General features: G+C 41.7%; 1 protein-coding gene across 3 annotated transcripts in view; it reads left to right on the top strand.

The window, feature by feature from the left end:
- Positions 1–467: 467 nt before the first annotated feature.
- The window catches only part of LOC129818327 (microtubule-associated serine/threonine-protein kinase 3-like), a 170842-nt gene continuing 151441 nt past the window's right edge, over positions 468–19868 (top strand). For all 3 annotated transcript variants that reach the window (XM_055874103.1, XM_055874102.1, XM_055874101.1), the window contains exon 1: positions 468–902. In XM_055874103.1, the coding sequence (XP_055730078.1) occupies positions 669–902 (234 nt within the window). In that variant the 5' untranslated portion in view covers positions 468–668. The remainder of the gene's footprint in view (positions 903–19868) is intronic.

The raw sequence follows: 19868 nt of genomic DNA, 5'->3' as shown, positions 1-19868 counted from the left end.
TGGGTAGTACTTAAGAGGCATCTAATTCATTTTAGTATGTGAGTCAGAAATCAGAAACAAAACACAGCAAACAAAGTGATAAAGTAATTTAGCAAACAATAATAATGGGATAAAAGAACATTGAACAATCTAAACGAAAAGCACACCCAACACAGGCCTGAGAGACTGGGGGGAGTTGAAAGTAGAAACCCATTGAAAGTGCACTTTCTCCCAGTCCCATAGCATATCAAGGTTGAGAGGCCATAATAGGCCCTACAGAGTGGTCAGCTACTACCCTTGCAAGAAAGGTCCGCTGCTAAAATGTGGCCAAGTTCATGTCTGCGTGTCAACAGGAGCAAAACTCACAAAAGTCTCTCATTTTATTGAGTATTACACATCGGGCCAATGCAAGAGGCGCACAGCGGGTCAGTTCCCATGTTTTGGTAGGCGGAGTTATGAAATGAATCCAATTCCAGGCGCTTTTTGCCAGACAGATTGCACTCAGCCAACGATGAGACAGACGGCTGTGTCGTAGCCCTTGGACTTCCACTGAATGGAACTTTCCAATGGTGTCGGTGCAACAAATCCTCAACATGACTTTAAAGGACAGGTGTGCAGGTAGACATTAGCCTACGCGGTGACTTTGACATGCTGGCGTGATAGGTGTCTGTAGACTACATTTAAACATTATGGAGGAACAACACTTGTTTGGAAACGACAGCGGGAGCCAGTCCTCTTCAGGGTCTGAAACCTTGTCAGAGGGAGAAGGCATACAAGAAGAGCACCAATATGACGATGATTTCAACGACCAACACGCTTCAGACTTCGAAACTATAAAAGCAGAAGGGAAAGAAGAAAAGAGTGTGGCAGACGACGAGGTGGAACCGGGGAATAAAGAATATGGGGAAGGAGACGACGAAATGGTAAAGAGTGCAAACGTGTAATTTACCCATTAAACGTTTAAATCAGCCTATATAATGTCAATGGTTTTGGGTGAAGTGGTTTGAAGGGCAAGAGTATGTGTGTGTGCGTGCCCTCGCAATTGATAACCATGCCTTGCTGCGTATGTGCACTGATGTGGGAAATACGAAATCAAATTGCTTAATATTTTACTATAATATTATTTAGACTACAGAGGGATCTACACTACATGACCAAAAGTATGTGGACATCTGCTTGTCGAACATCTCATTACAAAATCATGGGCATTAATATGGATTTGTCCCCCCTTTGCTTCTATAACAGCCTCCATTCTTCTTGGAAGGCTTTCCACTAGATGCTGGAACATCGCTGCGGGGACTTGCTAACATTCATTCACAAGAACATTAGTGAGGTTGGCCACTGATGTTGGGCGATTAGGCCTGGCTTGCAGTCTGAGTTCCAATTCTTCCCAAGGTGTTTGATGGGGTTGAGGTCAGGGCTCTGTGCAGGCCAGTCAAGTTCTTCCACATCGATCTTAACAAACCATTTTTGTATGGACTTCGCTTTGTGCACTGGGATATTGTCATGCCGAAACAGGAAAGGGCCTAACCCAAACTGTTGCCACAGTTGGAAGCACAGCATCATCTAGAATGTCATTGTATGCTGTAGTGTTAATATTTCCCTTTACTGGAGCTAAGGGGCCTAGCCCAAACCATGAAAAACAGCCTCAGTCAATTATTCATCCTCCACCAAACTTTACAGTGATACTATGCATTTGTGCGGGTAGTGTTCTCCTGGCATCTGCCAAACCCATATTTGTCTGTCAGACTGCCAGATGGTGAAGTGTGATTCATCACTCCAGAGCAGTGATTCCCAAAATGTTTTGGTTACTGTACCACCAACTGAGTTTTGCTCTACCTGAATTACCCCCCCATGTGCATTTTACTAGTAGACCTATAGTCTCATGAGTCTTCCCAAGTACCCCCTGTGGATAGGCCAAGTATCCCCAGGGGTCCTTGTACCCCTGGTTGGGAACCACTGCTCCAGAGTCCAATGGCAATGAGCTTTACACCACTCCAGCCAACACTTGGCGTTGCGCATGGTGATCTTAGGCTTGTGTTCCACTGGTCGAACATGGAAATCCATTTCATGAAGCTCCCGACAAAGTTATTGTGCTTTCTTTGCTTCCGGAGGCAGTTTGTAACTCGGTAGTGAGTGTTGCAACCGAGGACAGACAATTTTTAGACACGGTCCCTTTCTGTGAGCTTATGTGGCCTACCACTTACAATTGACCGGGGCAGCTCTAGAAGGGCAGATATTTGACGAACTGACTTGTTGGAAAGGAGGCATCCTATGACGGTGACATGTTGAAGGTCACTGAGCTCTTCAGTATGGGCCATTCTACTGCCAATGTTTGTCTATGGAGATTGGATGGCTGTGTGCTCGATTTTTTTTATTTTTATACACCTGTCAGCAACAGGAGTGGCTGAAATAGCAAAATCCACTAATTTGAAGGGGTGTCCACCTACTTTTGGCCATTTAGTGTCTCATTTTACGTTTATGCCGAGCTTTCCACAGTTGTCATTTAAAATTATTTTTTGATTCGTGATACTCCCAGTAGCCTAATAGTGACACAGTATGCTGATTTAGATTCATATGGTTAGCTGTCAGGGGCATATTGGAAGTCCCCAAGACAATTAGTGAGGGCAAATTGATCTCTCGCCAGTTCCTGGTGTGTTGTGTGATAACAAAGGCTACTTCATGTTTCAGTCTTTTTTTCATAGCAACCTGCAAAGCATCCCTAATGATTACTGTTTATGACATGGCTCAGCTTTGGGAAAAATGTCAGCATGAAGTCGGGCTGGGGATATGGACTATGTACTGAAAGGACAATTCATATTCACAACACGGAGATTCTTCCATTCAATTCTGCTCACTTGCCAGCCATGCTCAATATGCAATATGCACAAGGTCCTCAACAGCTGAGCATATGCAATAGCCTACATTCTGAATATCCACTGCTTTGCTTTGTTGTCGTAGAGAGAAGTTATTGTTTGACATTCCCAGGTTATCCTTTGGTGTTGAAGTGTTTTGGGTAAATATATCCAGGCTTTTTCGAAGGGAAGAGCACCCCCTGAGACTTTAAACATAAATCTGTAGCCTTGTGTGTGAGTGCTAAGGTTGGGACGATACTCATTAGTATAATGTTAAGGAAACAAAACACAAAGTGGATTAAACTTCTTTAAGAAAACAGCCCAAATGTTGGAAACATTTATTTATTTTCCAAACAATATTTTATATCAAATTTATTTATATAGCCCTTCTTACATCAGCTGATATCTCAAAGTGCTGTACAGAAACCCAGCCTAAAACTCCAAACAGCAAGCAATGCAGGTGTCGAAGCACGGTGGCTAGGAAAAACTCCCTAGAAAGGCCAAAACCTAGGAAGAAACCTGGAGAGGAACCAGGCTATGAGGGGTGGCCAGTCCTCTTCTGGCTGTGCCGGGTGGAGATTATAACAGAACATGGCCAAGATGTTCATAAATGACCAGCATGGTCAAATAATAATTATCACAGTAGTTGTCGAGGGTGCAGCAAGTCAGCACCTCAGGAGTAAATGTCAGTTGGCTTTTCATAGCCGATCATTAAGAGTAACTCTACCGCTCCTGCTGTCTCTAGAGAGTTGAAAACAGCAGGTCTGGGACAGGTAGCACGTCCGGTGAACAGGTCAGGGTTCCATAGTCGCAGGCAGAACAGTTGAAACTGGAGCAGCAGCACGGCCAGGCGGACTGGGGACAGCAAGGAGTCATCATGCCAGGTAGTCCTGAGGCATGGTCCGAGGGCTCAGGTCCTCCGAGAGAGAAAGAGAGAATTAGAGAGAGCATACTTAAATTCACACAGGACACCGGATAAGACAGGAAAGTACTCCAGATATAATAATAATATACCTCAGGTTATTAAATATTACGATACTGGTATTGGCCCGGCACTAGTGTGTATGAAAAAGAAGCACTCTTTACATATTGATTGACAACCATTAGGTAAGAGTTAGACATTAAACTCCTAAGATGTGCATTGTTTGAGGAAATAGAAAATACTCTTTGCCTGAGGCTTGCCTGGCAATGATGCTACTGAGAACAAAGTAAATTAGATAGACAATACTCTTTTAAATAGCTTATAGTTGGATTGCATTCCCAGTTCAGACTGGTTTCACTGGTTCTGATTAGCTCAATTGGTTTAGAGTTTAACCTTGCTGATCTAACCAGGTGGTGTGTTCAGGATCTGCAACATTTCAAACACTTGTCTGAGTCACCATTCACTCATTGGCTTGAAAAAACTACTGTTGAATTCCAAATCGATCCTTAGCCCCACCACTTAAAGGTTAAGTACTCCTCTAGATCTGAAATTACTGGATAGGTTTAAGCAATATGGCAAAATGTACACCCTGACAATTGTAACGCAAGGTAAAGCCAATGTTGCTTAAACATATGATCCTTAAAGATCTACAGGATAGGGAGGGTTGGAGATAGGATTAGATTTAGAATATTGCATATAAGTCACCTCTAAAACCCATCTTTTGCTGCTCAGACCCCCAATCAAACAGGTGTAGGTGGAAATTGCACCTAACCGCTTATTCAGGATCAGTTATATTTTTTCCCTGCCTAATGTCTAAGGCTTATATTGGGAGTAGGGTAGTCTGATACTAGATCTGTATTTAAGGGTGACTCCTACCCAGAGCTAATTCAACTCGTCAATGCACCTTTACCCCTCTAAATCTATGTCAGGTGACCACCGTTGGGGACATAGCCTAACCTCTAACCCCTGACCTGTGACTTACGTCATACCCTTAAGGGGGTGAAAGAGGGAAAGGCTTCTGGGAAGAGTGGCTTATCTGTGTCATCATCTACTCAGGCTGGTTTTGTGTTGGACTGAGGGCCTCTATTCAAATGGAACACAAGCCCTAGCGGTGTTTATGCACTCGTTGTTTACTAACAACTGCTCACGCATGCACATACAGGTACACATACACACACACTTCTTATTCTAAAAATCTCTCTGTCTTAACTGGTAGTAGCAGGTTTTTACAGTACCCCAAAATCATTATTTTATTTGGGGGAAAAGACTACTGAATGACAAAGGAAACACAAACTTTAATTGAACCCTGTGTTTATATCAGTCCAGCTGCATCTTCTTAGCAGGACTGTCTCTGTCTACACTTACCTCATGTAAACTGCGCCCGGTGGTCCGGCCAGATATGGCTACAGTAATGGATGTTTGTCATATAAGGAAAGGTCCTGGAACGAGGAGGCTACTGTGTTGGAAAGAGTCCTGGTAAAGAAAACTGACTTCTCATTTGGAGAGAGATGTTTTGATTTGATGAAATATGGGCTGACTTGGCAGACGTTTTCACTCACAAGAGGAATACAGGAATGGGAATAAAACCGATCCCGGACCTCTGCAATTGTAGCGCAGACTAATTCACACAATGTCCTAAAAGGAAGTGATGGATTTGAAACATCTTGGTGGGATGATTGAGAAAAGGATATTTTTACCTTTTTGATTTCAATACCAGGCTAGCACAGTGTTAGTCAACTCTATCACAATGCCATCTGAAAGTATCCTCCTTTCAGCACTAGTACTGAAATGTTTTCCGGGTGTTTATACAGCCATGTTTTTTTTTATGTCGGTTGGCTCGTTCTAGATCAGAACAGCTTGTTTTCTGCTCCTCAATCCCCCTGTTGTATGCCTGATTTCCCTTGTGTGAGAGACATGGACTGTGTTGATTCTTATTTGGACACTAATCATGTTGTGGTTTTTCCTTTTGTGATTCTAATGAGTTGTGAAGGGCTACACTCCTCTCCTTAACCTATCACACAGCTCTTTCCAAGTCCATCATTTTCTCCAATCTGTCGCACTTCCAAGTAATTGTAATATTCAAGCAATGAATTGACAATGAGAGATTGGACCCATTTTCAGAATATTAACCATGTTGTATTGTGGCTAGGAACATAGCTAGTGTTATACATCATCCAAGGTGTGCCTGATTTGTTATTCCGTTGCCTTATACGTCTTATGTAATGGTCTGGGGGGTTGAGCGGCATTATTTTCTTGAATTTCACCATAATAAACACATGTCCTTTAAGGAAGAAACTGAGGGAAAGAGGATCAAATTGCTGAATTTAGCTTTTCTCTCACCCTAGAGATAAAGCTTAAAATGTATTGTTTACAGAACACCAAGTTAATAAACCTTCTCACTCTCTCCCACTGTACAACATCAGTCCCAATTGTATCCATTTCCCCCCAAACACTGATGGACTCCTTGTTGTGATGTCATCACTGCCTGCCTGTAATTACCCAGCCCGTTGTTTTAGCAGCTAGCCAGTCGGGGATGTCCATAAGGGACATCCAGTGTCAGTGAATGGTTTAGAGGTTAAGAGGCTTAACTGTCAATCTGTTTAAGAACTCCTCTGGCTCTCTATGGTGGGGGGGCGATGTCATTACAGGATGGATCTTTAATTTCGGCCTTCTCATCCAATTCAACACTGGTCCAGCTCTTGTCCACACTACAGTCCTCACACACTGGCTGCAATGGCAAAGTGATATTACAGAGGGACGTATCAGACTATTATCAAAGATCATGGCCCTACGGTGGAATTGGACCATAGGTGATTTAACTTCTTCTGAAGGTTCTAAGGTAAGACCACACTATTAATAGAACACGTATTATCTCCAGTAATACATGCATAATGTTGCACCTCTCTGGGTAAGACACTATATTGGATCAGTTGGTTCCGACAGGAGTGTTTTGGTTGGTGGCTAGTGGTGCTTCTCAAGCCCTTGTATTGTGTGGGCTGTGGGCTCTAGCTGTGTTTTTACTGTCTACAGTACACTACAGCAGTGGAATTTTAATCTGCTGCTGGGGTTTACCTAGATGTCGGCGCTTTTGAATTATTTATGCCTTGTTATGTAATCGCAGCTTGATATCCACATTCAATTTGGTGTTCTGTTAAAAGATCTGCTCTAATTTTGTTTTTCAACCTACCTGGGTAAAGAGAATTTCAGATGTGTATCTGTCTGTTCTCTTTCATTCTCTTTATCATGTGGTGTTGGATGGAGGCATGATATATGTTGTATTAAACTTGGTAGTTCGTGCCCTGAATGCTGATTAGCTGAAAACATTTATGGCTCTAATTACGTTGGTAACCAGTTTCTAATAACAGTAAGGCACCTCAGGGGTTTGTGGTATATGGCCAATATACCATGACTAAGGGCTGTATCCAGGCACGCTGCATTGAGTCATGCTTAAGGACAGCCCTTAGCTGTGGTATATTGGCCATATACCACACCCCTTCATCCCTTATTGCTTAATACAAACTTTTATTAAAGCCAAGATGGAGTTTAACTTGGGTGGACTTGTTTTCCCCTCATCCTATGGTTTCGTTCAACCTAAAGTCAGACGTGACGATTACCACAACAGAAGTCTTGTCATACCAAACAAAGCTAATGATTCCTCCTCCTCAGGCAAAGAATGGAGGTAATAAAAGTGCCAGCTAGAAGAAAGTTTCCAGTGATACTGTAGCTAGCTAGCATCTGAGGACACTTGTTCTGCCTGCAGTCCTATCATTCATATGCCTTTACCCATTTGTTTTGAACATATGCTGCGTTCTTTATTAACCTGCACCAACAGAAGTCGCTAGCCAAGTTTGCAAGCCTATCCATATTTGTTTTAGCGACTGTATACAAACACTCGTTAAGCCTTTGTCCAGACGCCAAAGTCAAGAGTGAGTTGAATAGAACTGGTAGGCTAATTAATGAACGGGATACCGGTGGAGACGTACATAAGGCCTTGTTTCGGGAAATGTGTCCTGGTCACTACATGATAAGTGATGTCAGTGTGTCACTGTATAGGTAGGTATAGGCCTGTGCAGTGAGAATGTACTGTCGATGTAAACCACTCGCAGTTAAGCTCTGTGGGCCTTCTGCAGTCACATTTTTCTTAGTTTCCCTGTCCCTCACTGTATTTAGTATTCACCGTCTTTGTTAGGATCATTTATTTCTAAGTAAGTAGAAGGTCATGATGTAATGGCTATTACCGGCATAGGCCTATATCCAAGTATCACATAGGCTATTGCAGCTATCTATTTAAAAAGTTAAACATACAAAACTGATACATTTCTGGGTCTGATTCCTAGGTCGGTGTTGACGTTACATATATCTTCAATAGCGACTTGGGGCTACTGAAGCCAGTTTGGATAGGAATACGAACCCTACAGAAAAAGGTCTGTTTATGTCCAGCATTAGAAAATGTCAACACAGGACTCTGAATCCCCATTGAGAAGGAGAAGGGTGTAAGGGTTCAACGCCTGCTAAAGATCTTACTAGAGAGGACATGTAGTTCCACTGTCAATGCACCAGAGGTTACACGGTGAACAGGGGGCCATTTGGAAGTGGAACCTCTCTTGAGGATTCCTATTGCCCAAAGGGACATTGGTTTTGTGTGACTTGAACTTTTGCGTGTTGATGTTGTTTTTCGGACTAAACCTCTCTGACCTCCTTAGGAGGGTGTGTCTCTTTTGCTCTCTGTGTGTGTGGTTCAGCAAATAGTGGAATGGGGTGAGAGTTGAGGCAGACAGATGTTGGGTGACAAGGTCATTAGGAACGGGGTGTGTTGTGCTGGAGACCCTGAGAAAAGAGGTCTGAATATCCTCACTACTACCAGGGGGACTGTTTGGACTCCCAGGTGGTTGAGGAGATGTACTGGAGTTGTGTTCTTTATTACTAGGTTATTAATACCATATGACTGAACTGTTGCACATACACGAACTACACACTGTGTGTGGAAGTCTTGAATGTATAGTTCACTCAACTCTTAGTGTTTTTTTTATTAATCTACCAAAAATGTGCATGTCAGCAGTCAAGTTTTTCAAGATATAGCACTTTCAGCACAGAGCAATAACTGTGAACTATCCGTTTAAAGTGTCTGAATTTTTTTTTAACCTCGATGCTAGTTTTGTTACAGTAGCATTTCATTTACAGTACCAGTCAAAAGTTTGAACAACTACTCATTGAAGGGTTTTTCTTTATTTGTACTATTTTCTACATTGTAGAATAATAGTGAAGACACAAACTATGAAATAACACACATGAAATCATGTAGTAACCAAAAAAGTGTTAAACAAATCAAAATATATTTTAGATTCTTCAAAGTGGCCACCGTTTGCCTTTGATAGCTTTGCACACTTTTGGCATTCTCTCAACCAGCTTCATGAGGAATGCTTTTCCAACACTCTTGAAAGAGTTCCCACATGTGCCGAGTACTTGTTGGCTTCTTTTTAGTGACGCACCGATAGGACATTTTTGGCCGATACCAATATCCAATATTTTCCTTGACAAAAAAAACAATACCGATATTTCAAATTTTTAAGCATTCTAGTACAGTTATAATTAACACACACACATGGACGCAGTGGTCTAAGGCACTGCATCTCAGTGCAAGAGGCGTCACTACAGTCCCTGGTTCGAATCCAGGCTATCACATCCGGACGTGATTGGGAGTCCCATAGGGCGGCACATAATTGACACAGCGTCTTCCGGGTTTGGCCGTCATTGTAAATAAGAATTTGTTCTTAACTGACTTGCCTATTTTTTTTTTTTACTTTATTTATTTAAAAAAAAAATATATTTTTTTTATCCCATTTTCTCCCCAATTTTTCGTGGTATCCAATCGCTAGTAATTACTACCTTGTCTCATCGCTACAACTCCCGTACGGGCTCGGGAGAGACGAAGGTCGAAAGCCATGCGTCCTCCGAAGCACAACCCAACCAGCCGTACTGCTTCTTAACACAGCGCGCCTCCAACCCGGAAGCCAGCCGCACCAATGTGTCGGAGGAAACACCGTGTACCTGGCCCCCCTTGGTTGGCGCGCACTGCGCCCGGCCCGCCACAGGAGTCGCTGGAGCGCGATGAGACAAGGATATCCCTACCGGCCAAACCCTCCCTACCCTGGACGACGCTATGCCAATTGTGCGTCGCCCCACGGACCTCCCGGTCGCGGCCGGCTGCGACAGAGCCTGGGCGCGAACCCAGAGACTCTGGTGGCGCAGTTAGCACTGCGATGCAGTGCCCTAGACCACTGCGCCACCCGGGAGGCTGACTTGCCTAGTTAAGTGAAGGTTACACACACCACACAGACCAAAAAGTTATTTTGTTGGCATATTTCCCCATTTACCAGGAAAACATAATCAAAACCTATTTCTTTCACTTACTTACTGTGCTGTTTCGTTGTTAATTTGTTCAGTCGTTTCATTCTCAACCAGGATTTCTATGGAACGCCATTTGGGTCTTTACGTGTCAAAAAAAGATACACGTCAAATAACACTTTGCCGTGTCGAATAACACCATTTGACCAATCAGGACCTGAATATGACTGCACGTCACATAATAAATAAAAAAAATGTATTTCACCTTTATTTAACCAGGTAGGCTAGTTGAGAAACATTTCTAATTGGCAACTGCGACCTGGCCAAGATAAAGCAAAGCAGTTCGACACATACAACAACACAGTTACACATGGAATAAACAAACATACAATCACTAATACAGTAGAAAAAGTCTATATAGAGCATGTGCAAGTGAGGTAGGATAAGGGAGGTAAGGCAATAAATAGGCCATGGTGGACGAAGTAATTACAATATAGCAATTAAACACCGGAATGGTAGAATGTGCAGAAGATGAATGTGCAAGTAGAGATACCGGGGCGCAAAGGAGCAAGATAAATAAATAAATACAGTATGGGGATGAGGTAGTTGGATGGGCTATTTACAGGTGCAGTGATCTGTGAGCTGCTCTGACAGCTGGTGCTTAAAGCTAGTGAGGGAGATATGAGTCTCCAGCTTCAGGGATTTTTGCAGTTCGTTCCAGTCCTTGGCAGCAGAGAACTGGAAGGAAAGGCGGCCAAAGGAAGAATTGGCTATGGGGGTGACCAGTGACATATACCTACTGGAGCTCGTGCTATGAGTGGGGTGCTGCTATGGTGACCAATGAGTTGAGTTAAGGCGGGGCTTTATCTAGCAGAGACTTGTAGATGACCTGGAGCCAGTGGGTTTGGCGACGAGTATGAAGCGAGGGCCAGCCAACGAGAGCATGCAGGTCGCAGTGGTGGGTAGTATATGGGCCTTTGGTGACAAAACGGATGGCACTGTGATAGACTGCATCCAATTTGTTGAGTAGAGTGTTGGAGGCTATTTTGTAAATGACAGGGCCGAAGTCGAGGATCGGTAGGATGGTCAGTTTTATGAGTATGTTTGGCAGCATGATTGAAGGATGCTTTGTTGTGAAATAGCAAGCCAATTCTAGATTTAATTTTGGATTAGAGATGTTTAATGTGAGTCTGGAAGGAGAGTTTACAGTCTAACAAGTGTGGTGGATGAATCCAAATTAGTTGGGTAACACAAGTAATTAAGATGTCTTATCTACATAATATTATGTGATATACTTAATTATGTGTATGACATAGAGGCTCACTCACCTCAGTGAGTTTGTCCAGGAGAGGGGTCAAGAAGGGGTTTTACTTTAGATGAAATTATCTACAGTTGACAATTGAGTTATGCCATTGGATGAGGTAATGGTTCTGTGCTATGAAGTACCAGGAACGAGATTAGAACCTCGTTTTAGGGACCAAACTGAATAATAATTTATAGCGAATATTATCTAAGGGATATTCCTTTCTCAATTAAAAAGTCCCTTTGTGAAGTGTTCCTAATATCTGTGGTTCGACATGTAGGTTGAGAGGGGTGTATCTTGGCTATAAACGATCTTTGTACTTTTCTGTTGTCACTTTCAATGGTTCATTAGAGATGGCGCATCATTGAAAGTCAAATGCTATTGCAAAGCTATTATTATTATTAAAGATTTAGTTTAAGTATAACTCTGACTGGTGTGTGAAGTTTGACTCTCCTCATTTGGTAATGCAGAAATAAGCCACTACACCAGACACCTAGGTATTTGTAGTTGTCCACATATTCTAAGTCAGAACCGTCCAGTGTAGTGATGCTGGACGGGCAGGCAGGTGCGTGCAGCGATCGGTTGAAGAGCATGCATTTAGTTTTACTTGTATTTAAGAGCAGTTGGAGGCCACGGAAGGAGAGTTGTATGGCATTGAAGCTCGTCTGGAGGTTTGTTAAGTGTCCAAAGAAGGGCCAGATGTATACAGAATGGTATCGTCTGTGTAGAGGTGGATCAAATAATCACCAGCAGCAAGTTCAACATCATTGATGTTTACAGAGAAGAGAGTCGGCCCGAGAATTCAACCCTGTGGCACCCCCATAGACTCCCAGAGGTCTGAACTCTATCTGATACACTGAACTCTATCTGATAAGTAGTTGGTGAACCAGGCGAGGCAATCATTTGAGAATAATCCTTTAACGTGTTTAATTTTTTTAACGTAGTTATTATACATGGATTACACTAACACTCGTATTTCATATGTCACAACGATTGATCGATACGTATACTATGATGCTGGTAAAGTTGTCTCGCGCACCTACAGTGCAGGTCATAAAGAAAGCTAGCTAGCTCATGGATGCTAACAATGTTCTTCCCCAAAAACATAGCAATACGACAATCTGTTTCAGTAGATGTAGTTAGTTAGCCAGCTAACTATATAGATAGGTGTCATCTAAAATAACCCTAATTCATAAAACAGTTTTTATTTGATTAATGGTGGTCGGACCATCTATGTGAAGCTAGACACAATAAGGATTATTCATGAAAGTGGACTTTGCGATTAGCCTTCAAAATAAAAGTTTGTCATTGACAGATGCAAATGAATACAGATAGTGGAATTATGCCATAATTGAATAGATCATGCTAAATGAGGTTAGAATGTTATATAAAATCAACAAAAGACAATAATTGTCAAATTAACGAATCTGTTGAAATCACACTGGATGTATTATACTTTAGAATTGTATTAGGGTCGTACTTATTTCACTGTACAGCATTATCTATGGATTGTGGATCAATGACATGGGGTATCAGTCTACTCAGTGACACCCACAGAACATTAGCGTCGTAGCTCTTAATGCGGGACTATGAAACAGCTGTGAATTGAGCCACATTTATTATCAACCTATGTGTATTGAACACTATTCCAGAGGAAAAATAATACTGCGTGGATATTTTGGATTCTGATAACAGAGGAGGATGTTGGGAATAAAGATATTGAGTAGAGGTCGACCGATTTAATCGGAATTACCGATTTTTAATTAGGGCTGATTTCAAGTTTTCATAACAATCGGAAATCTGTATGTTTGGACACCGATTTTGCCGATTAAAAAAAATAAAAAAAATAAAAAATAAATAATAATAATAATAAAAAAAAATATATATATATATATATATATATATTTTTTTACAACTTTAACTAGGCAAGTCAGTTAAGAACACATTCTTATTTTCAATGACGGCCTAGGAACAGTGGGTTAACTGCCTTGTTCAGGGGCAGAGCGACAGATTTTTACCTTGTCAGCTCAGCGATTCAATCTTGCAACCTTAGTTAACTAGTCCAACGCTCTAACCACCTGATTACATTGCAATCCACGAGGAGCCTGCCTGTTATGTGAATGCAGTAAGAAGCCAAGGTAAGTTGCTAGCTAGCATTAAACTTATCTTATAAAAAACAATCAATCATAATCGCTAGTTAACTACACATGGTTGATGATATTACTAGTTTATCTACCGTGTCCTGCGTTGCATATAATCGGTGCGGTGGCATTCGCGATAAAGGACTGTCGTTGCTCCAACGTGTACCTAACCATAAACATCAATGCCTTTCTTAAAATCAATATACAAGTATATATTTTTAAACCTGCATATTTAGTTAATATTGCCTGCTAACATGAATTTATTTTAACTAGGATAAATGGTGTCACTTCTCTTGCAACAGAGTCAGGTATATGCAGCAGTTTGGGCCGCCTAGCTCATTGCAAACTGTGTGGAGACTTTCTTCCTAACAAAGACAGCGAACAAGCGGGGGATGATTTAACAAAAGCACATTTGCCAAAAAAGCACAATTGTTGCACGACTGTACCTACCCATAAACATCAATGCCTTCCTTAAAATCATTACACAGAAGTATATATTTTTAAACCTGCATATTTAGCTAAAAGAAATCCAGGTTAGCAGGCAATATTAACCGGGTGAAATTGTGTCACTTCTCTTGCGTTCATTGCACGCAGAGTCAGGGTATATGCAACAGTTTGGGCGATCTGGCTCGTTGCGAACTAATTTCCCAGAATTGTATGTAATTATGACAACATTGAAGGTTGTGCAATGTAACAGGAATATTTAGACTTATGGATGCCACCTGTTAGATAAAATACGGAACGGTTCCGTATTTCACTGAAAGAATAATAGTTTTGTTTTCGAGATGATAGTTTCCGGATTCGACCATATTAATGACCTAAGGCTCGTATTTCTGTGTGTTATTATATTATAATTAAGTCTATGATTTGATAGAGCAGTCTGACTGAGCTGTGGTAGGCACCAGCAGGCTCGTAAGCATTCATTCAAACAGCACTTTCGTGCGTTTGCCAGCAGCTCGTCGCTATGCTTCAAGCATTGCGCTGTTTATGACTTCAAGCCTATCAACTCCCGAGATTAGGCTGGTGTAACCGATGTGAAATGGCTAGCTAGTCAGCGGGGTGCGAGCAAAAAGCGTTTCTAACGTCACTCGCTCTGAGACTTGAGAGTAGTTCCCCTTGCTCTGCATGGGTAACGCTGCTTCGAGGGTGGCTGTTGTCGATGTTTTCCTGGTTCGAGCCCAGGTAGGAGCGAGGAGAGGGACGGGAAGCTATACTGTTACACTGGCAATACTATAGTGCCTATAAGAACATCCAATAGTCAAAGGTATATGAAATACAAATGGTATAGAGAGAAATAGTCCTATAATTCCTATAATAACTACAACCTAAAACTTCTTACCTGGGAATATTGAAGACTCATGTTAAAAGGAACCACCAGCTTTCATATGTTCTCATGTTCTGAGCAAGGAACTTAAACGTTAGCTTTCTTACATGGCACATATTGCACTTTTACTTTCTTCTCCAACACTTTGTTTTTGCATTATTTAAACCAAATTGAACAGGTTTCATTATTTATTTGAGGCTAAATTGATTTCATTGATATTAAGTTAAAATAAGTGTTCATTCAGTATTGTTGTAATTGTCATTATTACAAATGTAAAAAATCGGCCGATTTTTATAATCGGCTTTTTTTTGGTCCTCCAGTAATCTGTATCGGCGTTAAATCATAATCGGTCGACCTCTAGTATTGAGTAGACTGATACCCCATTTCATTGATCCCCAATCCTTAGGTAAATCTGTACAGTGCAATGTGATTGTCAACACACACAATAGGCTAACTGGGGAGGTGATTTCACAGTCACAGTCCTGTGATAAGAGCTACAACGGTAATATTTGCGCAAACTCTTCACAGTTGTGTTCTCTGGGTGTCACTGAGTAGACTGAAGCACCATTTCATTGCATCACATTCCAACCTTGTTTAACATTATCTAGTCTGATTCACTTTCAAATAAGTACTTTTATTTTGAAGGAAAACCGCAAATTCCACTCTTGTGCCTAATCCTTATTGTGGCTTGCTTCATAACACACAACTCGGTCTGGTCGAGCATCACTAGCCAGATGAAGCTAGCTGGTTGCTTATAACGTTATCTTTGGGCAACAGGGTTACGTAGCTGGCTAGCCATGTATTTTCATGAACTGAAGTTCAATTTCAATAGGTGAACAAGTGGCTACCTAGCTAATACTCACTCACAAGGATTCCCAAATCATTGCTAAGAATAATGAAAATGACTGCAGTTGCTACTGGTCATTGTTTTCAGGCTAGTTGTATTGGTGCTAGCTAGGTACCAAGCTAAAACTAGCTAGCTACCCTAGAAGTTGCGGTCGATCAAACAATGCTTTATTACCAACATGGTTTTGTAAACACATCATTCGTGGCCGGTGTTTGTTTGTTTCCTTGCAGACTTTTTTGTACAGGTGCTACTGATACTGATTGGTGGCAGGTAGCCTAGTGGTTAGAGCGTTGGACTAGTAACCGAAAGGTTGCAAGATCGAAAATAAGAACTTGTTCTAAACTGACTTGCCTAGTTAAATAAAGATAAAATAAATAAAAAGTAGTGGTGGCGCTTGGCTTGCACGTGCAAATTCAGAACACACAACATTCTATAATATAACTGTTATTTTGACGTGTCAAATAGTGTTATTTGACGTGCATCTCTTTTGACACACAAAGACCCAAACAGCGTTCCATAGTATGTATGTCGTGAACGTTAGGGCAACATCTGATTAATAGCGCACTTGGTAGTGTGTACCGGTGCTCGACCAGTCGGCGAAAGCCAACACCCACGACAGAGAACGGTTGATTGTCAAGGGCAATGAATTCCGTTATCTTGGTTTTAATGGATTTCGCCTTTTGAGTTGTCTTTGTGAAATGTTCTTACTCTTTCAAATGGCTGCTCGACTTGTTAACTGCTCGATCCACACAGCAGACATTGTGGGCTAGGTTCAGAATGCTGTGTTGCACGTGTAGTGCACAATTCTACGTGGTGTCGTTATGTCATGTTATAGGGCTGGGTGATCTAACATATTTGATATACCGGTGATGCAGGGACCGGTTTGGGTTTTTACTTTACCTTCTATACCGGTATTTGAATGTTTGGTTTGTTAAATGTGATACACCATGTGTAATGTCAATTTTTATAGTTTACTTCGCTACTTGAGTCATCTCTCTCCGCTCTTTCTCTCCATGCCACTTTCCACACCGACCTAGCTACGCCCCCTATCACTCAAGGAGTGCATTTGATGTTCCTCAACCACAAGACACTTGAGTTCCGTCTGCATGGTTAATGCCTAGTTAGTTTGTGTTTCTTACATCAGCAAAGAGCTAATTTGTCTTTTCTTAGCAAGTTGCCCTAAATCTTGTGAGATGCTAATTGTTAGCTGCTAAAATTAGGATATGAATAATCGAATAGATTATAAATGAATAGAATTGACTAATTCAAAGAAAGAAAGAAAAAAAAAATATGCCTAAATGCCTCACCTGTTATTCCTGTCAATCAGACGTGCAGTGTCAACCAATGAACCAAAGATGCTTGAGGGAGGGCCGAGCCAACTCACTCAGTCACACACTTAGCAGCCGAGGAGAGCGAGAGGAAGGACAGCTGTGAAAACAGCTGGAAAATGAGTCTGAAGCACAGTAGCATTTGCATGCATTTTAATAATGTAGACAATGTTAGAGCACAGTGTAGAATTTGCCAAAACAAAATCTCATATAAATCCGGTTCTACGCACAACCTACCCCAGCATATGCAAACTGTGCACCCAACTGTGAAGCTAGCTGTAGTGGAGCGTCGAGAAACTAGCAGGCCTGCTAGTGATAGTGGTGGAGCCAGCACCTCCACACGTAGAGATGTATCCACTCAGTCAAGTAGGCCTACTCCGCGACCCACAGCAACGCAGTCTTCTATGGATCAGTTTATGCCAAAGTCTATGTCTGTAGCAAAACAAGACCATGTTGATATTGCATTGTCTAAAATGATTGCTACCGATTTCCAGCCATTTTCGATCGTGGAGGACCGAGGTTTTAGAAATTATAGCAATCGTCTAAATCCAATGTACACAATTCTAAGCAGGAAAACCCTTTCAAAATCACTTATTCCACAACTGTACGAGAGCACACAGGCTTCAGTGCGGCGAAAGAGTCCAAAAAGCTACTGCAGTTTGACTTACCACTGACTGCTAGACATCAAGGGTAACCACTTCTTACATGTCGGTTGCATGTCACTTCATTGAAGATTTTTCGATGTCTAGCTGTCCTTCTGGACGGCTTTGAGTTCATCGACAGACACACCTCCCAGAACTTGGCAGAGGAACTGTTGAGTGGCCAGAGAATAGCAAGTAGATGGAAAAGTGGTCTGTTGTGTTAGTGACAATGCAGCTAACATAACCAAAGCCATGAACATTTTAAAATGGACCCATCATCCATGTCTTGCCCACACAATCAACCTGATTGTAAGAGATGCTCTGAAGGTGATGAAGCCCACTGTGGACAAAGTGAAGCAGCTGTGGAATACTTCCACAGGAGCACAGTAGGTGCTGAAAAACTAAAGTCTACACAACGCCAGATGGGGATGCCTGAGCTGAGGCCTAAACAAGACTGCACTACAAGGTGGAATTCAACATTTTATATGTTGAAGCGTTTTCTTGAGTAAAAGGATGCCATCATCTCTACCCTGGCCATTGTCAATGCACCTGTTGATGCTCTGACCCAAGAGGAATGGGAGGTGGTGGAGGTAATGTGCAGCGTCCTGGAACTCTTTGAGCAGGTCAATGTGGAGATCAGTGGAGAGAGGTACAGTAAGCAGTTATTACTACATCATTATTATATATGTATATCAGTAGACAGAACATGAACCTGAACTAATAAGTTACTGTTCTCTCTTTTCAGCTCTGAGAGCCTCAAAAATGATACTCCTGTGTAAGGGTCTGCAGTGAATCACAGCCAGCCCACAGAGAGAAGCAAATGTAACCACAGAGTTGATGGGCACCCTATGTTGATCAATAGACAGAAAGTTCCACATGATGGAATATAATCACGCGCTATCAGAAACTGCTGCACTTGAGCCAAGGTTTAAGAAGTTAGCCTTCAGTGATGCCAGAGCGATTGATGAGGCACTTCAAAGAATAACCTCAGCAGCAGGGAGGGACAGCCCCAGCAGTCAGCTGGCTCAGGCACCAGGGCAACAGGAAGAAGAGGGGTCAGATGGAGCAGAAGCACCAGAAGTAGTGCCACAAACGTCTGCTGTTTGGATGTTGTTCGATGAGAGAGCATCTGGGGATGCAGCGCAAAGGAATCCCTCGGCAGATGCCATAATGGAAGTCCGATCCTATTTGGATGAGCCCCTCCAAAGATCTGCAGATCCGCTGAGCAGGTGGAAGAACAAGACCCCTGTCTACCCACGGTTTACTAAAGTAATGACAGGGAGACTCTGTGTAGTGGCCACATCCGTTCCCTCTGAGAGGGTCTTCTCAAAAACGGGACAAAAATTACTGGGAGAAGAAACCGCATCAGCCCCTCAAGGCGGCTTACGTTTCTGAATGCAAATCTCTCATAAAAGCAAATATGGTCAGTGTTGCTGGTTATAACATGACAATAAAGAAGAAAGAAAAGAGGGACCAGTTTAATATTTTAAGTGGGATGCTGCAGTTTTGCACATTTATTTTTCTTTGATAAGCTGCAATAGTCTATTATATTGTTCAGATTGTATTCGTTTTGAATTGTTACATTTATATGCACTTTTTATATACATTAAAGTTTTACTTTAAATGCACACGTGTAATAGCATCCTGCTTTTTACAATTATTTCAATTTGTGGGATGCTGCAGTTTTGCAAACATATTTTTCTTTAAGGTGCAATATTCTATTATGGTGTTCAGATTGTATTCATTTTGAATGGTTAGATTTAAATGCACTAAGTTATACTTTAAATGCAAATGTTTAATAGCATTCTTTTTCATAACAAACCAATGCATTTTTAAATACATTGTGGTTAAGGTAGAGTATTATATCATTTAATTAGAATGGTTTTCACACCAATCATAGTCAAACTTTCACAAACTGTTTGACTTGAAAAAATACAAAACATATTTTTTTTCAAAGAGCTGTTTGGGAGCCAAACGAGCCGGATCACTGAAAAGAGCCGGGAATGCTCATCACTAATAGGATCCTCTAGGAAACGCTTATCAACACTTTGGTTCCTACTCTGTCACAACGCCTCCCTAGCATTTTAATTCATCATCTCAAACAACACTGTATTCAAAGTGCCCGCTATTATATTCTAACTATAGAATTAGAATAGTCATTATATTGCCATGATTCCAACAGT

This window comes from Salvelinus fontinalis, chromosome 21 (genome assembly GCF_029448725.1).
Source record: "Salvelinus fontinalis isolate EN_2023a chromosome 21, ASM2944872v1, whole genome shotgun sequence".
NCBI classification, from domain to species: Eukaryota; Metazoa; Chordata; class Actinopteri; order Salmoniformes; family Salmonidae; genus Salvelinus; species Salvelinus fontinalis.
This window is presented reverse-complemented; position numbering and strand designations above follow the sequence as displayed.